General features: G+C 42.9%; 1 protein-coding gene across 1 annotated transcript in view; it reads left to right on the top strand.

Annotated features, from left to right (window-relative positions):
• The first annotated feature begins 5449 nt into the window (after positions 1-5449).
• LOC119321870 (chaperone protein ClpB3, mitochondrial-like) overlaps positions 5450-8684 on the top strand; it is a 6792-nt gene continuing 3557 nt past the window's right edge. Inside the window, exons 1-5 of the mRNA XM_037595383.1 lie at positions 5450-5930; positions 6581-6799; positions 6886-7123; positions 7914-8109; positions 8288-8342. Coding sequence (XP_037451280.1) covers positions 5652-5930; positions 6581-6799; positions 6886-7123; positions 7914-8109; positions 8288-8342 — 987 coding nt within the window. The 5' untranslated portion in view covers positions 5450-5651. The remainder of the gene's footprint in view (positions 5931-6580; positions 6800-6885; positions 7124-7913; positions 8110-8287; positions 8343-8684) is intronic.

Below are 8684 nucleotides of genomic sequence, written 5' to 3' on the forward strand. Positions count from 1 at the left end.
GGATAATCCTCAAGTTACAGACCCAATCCGTGTAATTGCTACAATCATCTTTCAACTTAGCTTTCTCTAGGAACACATTAAAATTCAAGGGAACGGTAGCACGGGCCATTGATCTACAACAACATAGACATGCAAAAACTATGAGGACTAAGTTGATGACAAGTTAAAGTTCAATTTAATCATGTTACTTAAGAACTCCCACTTAGATAGACATCCCTCTAGTCATCTAAATGATCACGTGATCCAAATCAACTAAACCATTTCCGATCATCATGTGAGATGGAGTAGTTTTCAATGGTGAACATCTCTATATTGATCATATCTACTATATGATTCACGTTCGACCTTTCGGTCTTAGTGTTCCGAGGCCATATCTGCATATGCTAGGCTCGTCAAGTTTATCCCGAGTATTCTACACGTGCAAAACTAGCTTGCACCCATTGTATGTGAACGTAGAGCTTATCACACCCGATCATCACGTGGTGTCTCAGCATGACGAACTGTAGCAATGGTGCATACTCAGGGAGAACACTTATACCTTGAAATTTAGTGAGGGACCATCTTATAATGCCACCGCCGTACTAAGCAAAATAAGATGCATAAAAAGGTAAACATCACATGTAATCAAAATATGTGACATGATATGGCCATCATCATCTTGTGCTCATGATCTCCATCACCGAAGCATCATCATGATCTCCATTGTCACCGGCTTGACACCTTGATCTCCATCATAGCATCGTTGTCGTCTCACCAACTATTGCTACTACAACTATCGCTACCGCTTAGTGATAAAGTAAAGCAATTACATGACGATTGCATTTCATACAATAAAGCGACAACCATATGGCTCCTGCCAGTTTCCGATAACTCTATTACAAAACATGATCATCTCATACAACAATTTATATCACATCATGTCTTGACCATATCACATCATAATAAGCCCTGCAAAAACAAGTTAGACGTCCTCTACTTTGTTATTGCAAGTTTTACGTGGCTGCTATGGGCTTCTAGCAAGAATCGTTCTTACCTATGCATCAAAACCACAACGATTTTTCGTCAAGTGTGTTGTTTTAACCTTCAACAAGGACCGGCTGTAGTCAATCGATTCAACTAAAGTTGGAGAAACAGACACCCGCCAGCCACCTATGTGCAAAGCACGTCAGTAGAACCAGCCTCATGAACATGGTCATGTAATGTCAGTCCGGGCCGCTTCATCCAACAATACCGCCGAATCAAAGTAAGACGTTGGTGGTAAGTAGTATGACTATTATCGCGCACAACTCATTGTGTTCTACTCGTGCAAATATCATCTACGCATAAACCTGGCTCTGATACCACTGTTAGGGAACGTAGTAATTCAAAAAAATCCCTACGATCACGCAAGATCTATCTAGGAGATGCATAGCAACGAGACGGGAGAGTGTGTTCACGTACCCTCATGGACCGAAAGCGGAAGCGTTTAGTAACGCGGTTGATGTAGTCGAATGTCTTCATGATCCAACCGATCCAAGTACCGAACGTGCGGCACATCCGTGTTTAGCAGACGTTCAACACGATGACGTCCCTCAAGCTCTTGATATAGTAGAGGGTCGAGGGAGAGTTCCATCAGCATGACGGCATGGCGACGATGTTGATGAAGTTACCGGCGCAGGGCTTCGCCTAAGCACTACAACGATATGACCGAGGTGTTAAACTGTGGAGGGGGGCACCGCACATGGCTAAGAGATTGTCTGTTGTGCTTTTGGGTGCCCCCTGCCCCCGTATATAAAGGAGGGAGGGAGGAAGCGGCCGGCCTAGAGGGGCGCGCCAAAGGGGGGAGTCCTACTAGGACTCCCAGTCCTAGTAGGAGTCCCCTTTCCTTTCCGGAGTAGGAGAGGGGGGAAGGGAAAGAGAGAGGGAGAAGGAAAGGGGGGCCGCGCCCCTCCCCTAGTCCAATTCGGTTTGGCTAGGGGGGGGGGGGCGCATGCCACCTCCAGCCCGCCGGCCTCCTCTTCCCATTAAGGCCCATGAAGGCCCAATACTCTCCCGGGGGGTTCCAGTAACCTCCCGGTTCTCCGGAAAATGTCCGAACCTATCCGAAACCTTTCCGGTGTCCGAACATAACCTTCCAATGTATCAATCTTTATGTCTTGACCATTTCGAGACTCCTCGTCATGTCCGTGATCTCATTCGGGACTCCAAAGAAACTTCGATCATCAAAAACACATAACTCTTAATACAAATCATCATCGAACGTTAAGCGTGCGGACCCTACGTGTTCGAGAACTATGTAGACATGATTGAGACACATCTCCGACAAATAACCAATAACGGAACCTGGATGCTCATATTGGCTCCTACATATTCTACGAAGATCTTTATCGGTCAAACCGCATAACAACATACGTTGTTCGCTTTGTCATTGGTAGGTTACTTGCCCGATATTCGATCATCGGTATCATCATACCTAGTTCAATCTCGTTACCGGCAAGTCTCTTTACTCGTTCCATAATGCTTCATATCGCAAATAAGTCATTAGTCACATTGCTCGCAAGGCTTATAGTGATGAGCATTACCGAGAGGGCCCAGAGTTACCTCTCCGATACACGGAGTGACAAATCCTAATCTTGATCTATGCCAACCCAACAAACACCTTCGAAGACACCTGTAGAGCATCTTTATATACATTGTGACGTTTGATAGCACACAAGGTGTTCCTCCGGTATTCGGGAGTTGGATAATCTCATAGTCTGAGGAACATGTATAAGTCATGAGAAAAGCAGTAGCAATGAAACTGTAACAATTATAATACTAAGCTAATGGATGGGTCATGTCCATCACATCATTCTCTAATGATGTGATCCCATTCATCAAATGACAACACATGTCGATGGTCAGGAAACATAACCATCTTTGATTAACGAGCTAGTCAAGTAGAGGAATATTAGGGACACTTTGTTTTGTCTATGTATTCACATATGTACTAAGTTTCCGGTTAATACAATTGTAGCACGAATAATAAACATTTATCATGATATAAGGAAATATAAATAACAACTTTATTATTGCCTCTAGTGCATATTTCCTTCAGCTCTAAATGGCTTCATTTGTTGGGATATTGATTTGTTTTATTTTAAATATATTTATTCCTATGCATCAATAGTAAAAACAATTTTTATTGTTTCTCGAAGGATTAGCGCTAGAAAGGCATGAGAAATATCGAAAACCCTTTGAAAACCACATGAAAACCCTCTTTATAAAAGTGACAAGATATTGAGCCATCAGCCACCATCCAATCTCTTAGGAACCACTCGAATCGCGTATTCAAATCGACGCAAACCTTGTAAGCTTGCTAGAAAAATACCAAAAGGAACAATGATTTGTACCTCATCGCCTCATCGACGCAGACGCGCGTGCATCAATAGTTCCTGCCGCCAACACTCTCTCACCCACAATTGCTGGACAGGAGAGGGAGCGCCGCGGCGAAGATTCGTCAAAAATAGTCACCTGCCGCCGGGTGGGAAGGCAGGGGAAAAGAGGGAAGCCTCGGAAGCCTCCACCTCACCGATGGTTGGAGAAAACCTTAGCCTACGACGTCTACTTGTCGTCCTCCACCGCGGCGAGGAATATGGAGACACACAGCCATGGAAGCGCGTGAGAGAAGGGGATGACGTTTGAGGGTGGACCTCACATGCGTGCGACGCTGAGCCCCTGCGACCGCGGGGTAGAAAATGAAGCGTCCGCGACGATAAGGAAGCTACATGGGCATGGACGAGCGAGACAGAAGGAGAGGGCAAGCAAAGAGCAATTATGAGAATGAAGCTTTTGGAATGGCTCCCATCCCGACCTAGGCAAAGAGAGCGAATGTTTCCTATAAATGTTTCATGATTCATGCGAGTCATCCGACGGTCGTCGTTGCGTTGGCGGTAGGAAGGTAACGGGAGAACGTTCTCTGGCTGCAGTAACCACTTCCAAATCTGTATATTAACTGCATTATGCTTTCTAATTTCTAAGGCCTCATAGTTTACTACGGTCTCCAGTTTTGAATTGGGTCACCCAATTTTGAGCGGGTCAACAATTTCTTAAGGAGTTGTCTCGTTCAATTTTTCTAATTCATTATGCTCGCTAATTTTGAAGCTCTCCCGTATGATTGCGGCATTGAATATTGGGATTAAGACTGTGTCAATGCATTTTCAAATCAATTGGCACCAACCGGCCTATAGAAAATATAAAAAAAAACGCTAACATGTGATATTGTAGTACCAACATAGTACATGCCGTCACTGGCGAAGAAAATTCTCACACATAAGTATGGGTTGATACAAATAATATAAAATGACACCACAAAAGGCCCAAACATCGCATTGTAAATAAAAAAGAAAAAAACGCTCCATCATTTTGATTGAGGTTATTTCAAATTTGGTTCATAGTTTTTATTGAATCAAGGTGTTCAATTTTGGATATGGTTCACAATTTTGACTGGGTCAATGGATTTGATTGAGGTGTCCAATTTAAATTTAGTTCATGATTTTGACCTAGTGATTTCTCAAATTGACCGACAACAACAAGCCTATTAAAACAAATGAGTCCGTCGCACCCTCTCGTCTCCTCGAAAAAAGGAATCATTAACATGTGACACTGTAGCTTCAATGTGGTACATGCCATCACGAACGCAAGAAACTTTTTCGCATACATATGGACTGATTAGTAGATAACACAAAATCACACACGTAAAAAGGGCCCAACCAAACACAATATTATAAAAAAAGAAAACATACACTGTCATCTTCCTCACGCGTCAAATCATTTTTTTATGAAATCCTGACAACACGAACAACGCAACGCACACAACCCCTCTAGTTAAATTTGAACTAACTAGTAAGATGCGCGTGCATTGCACGGAAAATCAAGATGCATTTTTTTTACAAAACACCTATTGTGATTAACTCATGTGGAAGTAATACCATGTGTAAAAACTAATGATATCTCGAGAAAGAGAAAAGATAAGGTGAGGATGAATGGGGCGTGGTGGTGATTGATGGTCATACTGAGCGGAGGCATGGGATGGACGACGCCGATAGTGGCCACCATGCTAAATTGTTCCAGAGACTTCCTTTTTTAATTGCTCAACAATGAAATTGTGGGAAATAAGAACAAGAGAAGGCTTTATCTGCAAATGTGGAGAGATGTGCGGGTATTTTTTTGCAAAATTAACATAGTTTACTTTTTATCTGTCAGATATAGATCGGACGATCTATATTATAAGATGACAGATACACCATCATCACCAACTTAATTTTTTTTTATAAAAGTAGAGAAACCACATCATTATTTTAGGATGGAGGGAATACCAGCTTTCGAATCCGAATTCTGCGGTCCATTGACGCCATTTTCCTGAATTAAAGCATAGGCCGTCGATGCTAGTAGAAGTGACGGCCCAAATTAGACGGCAGGCGCACATGCCTGAAGAGGAACCCCGTAGCTCGGAGAAGCTTCTCCAATCTTCCAACATCTTCCTCCATCCTCCGCCGCTTCTCTTTTTCTCCTTCTTTCCCCTTCTCCAAGCATCGCCGATCGTCTCCGTCCCACCACAAACAGCATTGCGCACGCGCGCACGCACCCACCCGAATCCTCATTGGTACAGCTAAACCCTAAACCCTCTCGTGATGGCACTCTCCGCGGCGTCCAGGCTGTCGCGCGCGGCGCGGGCCGCCGCCGTGGCCCGCCGCCTGGCAGCCGGCAGCCGCGAGCCCCTCCCGCGCGCACTTGCGCCGCTAGCCGGGGAAACCCCCTTCTCCACCGCCGCCAAGGTCAGCAGGCCCTCGTGGTTCGCTCCTCCCATGGCCAGGCTCCCCACGGGGGCCGGGGGTGGCCTCCTGTTGCCGCCTCGCCGGCTTTTCCACTCCACGCCGCCGGCTCGGTACAGCGCCTCTTCCTCGTCTCAGGTTGGAATAACTGAACCCGTGCCGTTCGATTTTGCCTGTTTTTTTTTCCTTGGCCACTGAGAGTGGCGATTTCAGTTGGCTATGCGGGTGTGTGGCAGGCAGCGCACTGATATTGCCGAATTGTACTTTGTTTTCTCCATTGTGCGCTATTCTCCAGTTACAGATTGATAGTTTTCCTGTGATGTTCTAATCTCGAGTGCAAGTATTGATCAGATGAATTATTTTCCAAATTGGTGATCATAAACTGATGAAGGAAACCTGGCATTCCCACTCTACTTCATAGCTCTCAGATTTACCCTTAAAATTAGAACTAATGATTTCGTTAGACTCACTCACGTCGGTAATTTGGTGTTGTGTGTGTGTGATGTGGAGATTTGAGGCATAACAGTTGTGTCATGAAAATTAGTTGGCGACAGACATGGTGAATAGCATTATCAGTTTACTACGAGTTGTCATACGTTTATATAGTATATTTTGCATGGTACTCGCGTAGATCATGTGTTTTGCTTCGGTACATGGATCGTGCACTCTCGTGTGTCTGAGTTTGCTTATGTGTTCGAACAATGCTTGCATAATGTTCATAGACAGTATTTGTGCTTATGGATAATAGCTAATCTCTTCATTTTTCTTAATTTTCTGTGATCAAACAGATAAGTCCAGATCAATTCACTGAGATGGCTTGGGAGGGGGTTGCCGGTGCAGTTGAGGCAGCGAGATTGTCTAAACAACAGATTGTGGAATCTGAGCACCTGATGAAAGCTCTTTTGGAGCAGAAGGATGGGTTAGCACGCAGAATATTTTCAAAAGCTGGGATAGACAACACATCGGTCCTGCGAGCTACTGATGACTTTATTGCTAAACAACCCAAGGTTCTAGCACTATTTATGGTAGTTAAGTTTGATAAGTTGGTATATGCTCAAAACCTTAACATCATTATGGGCTCTTGCTTTGGCAGGTTACTGGTGATACAAGTGGGCCAGTTGTAGGGCAAAGTTTCACATTAATTTTGGATAAGGCAATGAGGTACAAAAAAGAGTATGGCGATGAGTTTGTATCAGTTGAGCACATGCTGAGAGCATTCACGGCGGATAAGAGGTTTGGGCAACAGTTGTTCGAAGATCTCCAGATTGGTGAGAATGAGCTGAAGGAAGCTATCTCTGCTGTACGTGGTAGCCAGCGAGTTACAGATCAGAGTATGTATAATGGATATCATTCAATTTTCTTTCTTGTTATCGTTTGCTCAGTTCTTTTTCCATCATGATTGTTTTAGTTTACCTTTTAATTCAGAAGTTGATTCATCTGATTCTAAAGCATCTCTATTGATATTTGCTAAATTCAGTGGCAGTGCAGTGGTTTCAGTCAAATGGGGCATGGGAATGAACTTATTCCTACAATAATTATTTTTCAATATAGGGTATATTGTTATCTTTGAGATATTACGGGAATGTACCACCAGAAATGCTGTTGTCTTGCATGATATTCTTATTTGAGGATTCCTAGCAAGTAACGTTTTGATGTTTGTATTGGTGATTTTATGATCCAGGCAAGAGCCAACTAGCAAATGCACCATATGCCATATTTTAACTGTCAGAAATGCCCTTGTCTCTTATATTATAATTATATTCTGATCCCTGGATTGTTTGCAAGTGATTATTCTTACTTTATGTTTATATATGGGTGAACTTATGACATATGCAAGAGCCAACTAACAAATGTGCCATCTTGCCATATCTTTATATCTAATTGTGAGTTCTGTCTCAAATTTCATAGCCGAGGAAAGAAAATAGGCATACATTTCACAGTAATACTGATGTTCATGTTCTTTTCGGATGTTCAAGTAGACTAGTCATGATACCTTCTCTACAAAAAAGAATCGATGTTTTGATAGCACGACTGCTCATCATGCTTACACATGATAATGAAGGATTGTTTTCTGTTGTAATTTGGCGTGATAACAATGCAGTTGGTTATTTCTGTTGCCAGATCCAGAAGGGAAGTTCCAAGCTCTAGAGAAGTATGGTATCGACATGACAGAACTAGCTCGGCGTGGAAAACTTGATCCTGTTATAGGACGTGATGATGAAGTGCGCCGATGCATTCAAATCCTTTGTAGAAGAACTAAAAATAATCCTGTAATTATTGGCGAGCCAGGAGTTGGCAAAACTGCGATTGCGGAAGGGTGATTACTTGTTCTTCTCATATTTTTCTTTATCTTGTAGAGAATTCAGAATGTGTAGTTTGCAACGTGTTATTCGCTTACTTCTGGATCTTCTGTAGCGTACCTACAACTTATAACATATTCTGAAGACGCATTCTGAAGACGCATTGAAAAATTGCTTTGCGTTTGTTGCATGCAGATTGGCTCAGCGCATTGTGCGGGGAGATGTTCCTGAGCCTTTACAAAATAGAAAGGTATTAATTTTTTAGTTTTACCTTAAAATGCATATTTGATTTTACCTCTTGAGGATGGAAACCTTGCCCTTTTATGATTGTATGTGTTTCTCGAAATCATGTCATTGTCTAGGATGGCAGTGTTGCATTTGTTTCTTATTTCTAGCAAACAACCAATCAGTTCAAGGTGGTGTTCCTGCAAGTAGTAACCAACAATGAGGTTGCATTTATGGCCTGAGCTACACAAATAGGTTTATCTTTTTTTCTTTTTCTTTAGTGGGTATAGGAGGATGTGCAGGGCTAGCAAGGAAAGCAAGTTGGAAAAAAGCAATAATCAAATAAGAGTTTTGCTTCCGTACCCCC

Source organism: Triticum dicoccoides, chromosome 6B (genome assembly GCF_002162155.2).
Source record: "Triticum dicoccoides isolate Atlit2015 ecotype Zavitan chromosome 6B, WEW_v2.0, whole genome shotgun sequence".
NCBI lineage: Eukaryota > Viridiplantae > Streptophyta > Magnoliopsida > Poales > Poaceae > Triticum > Triticum dicoccoides.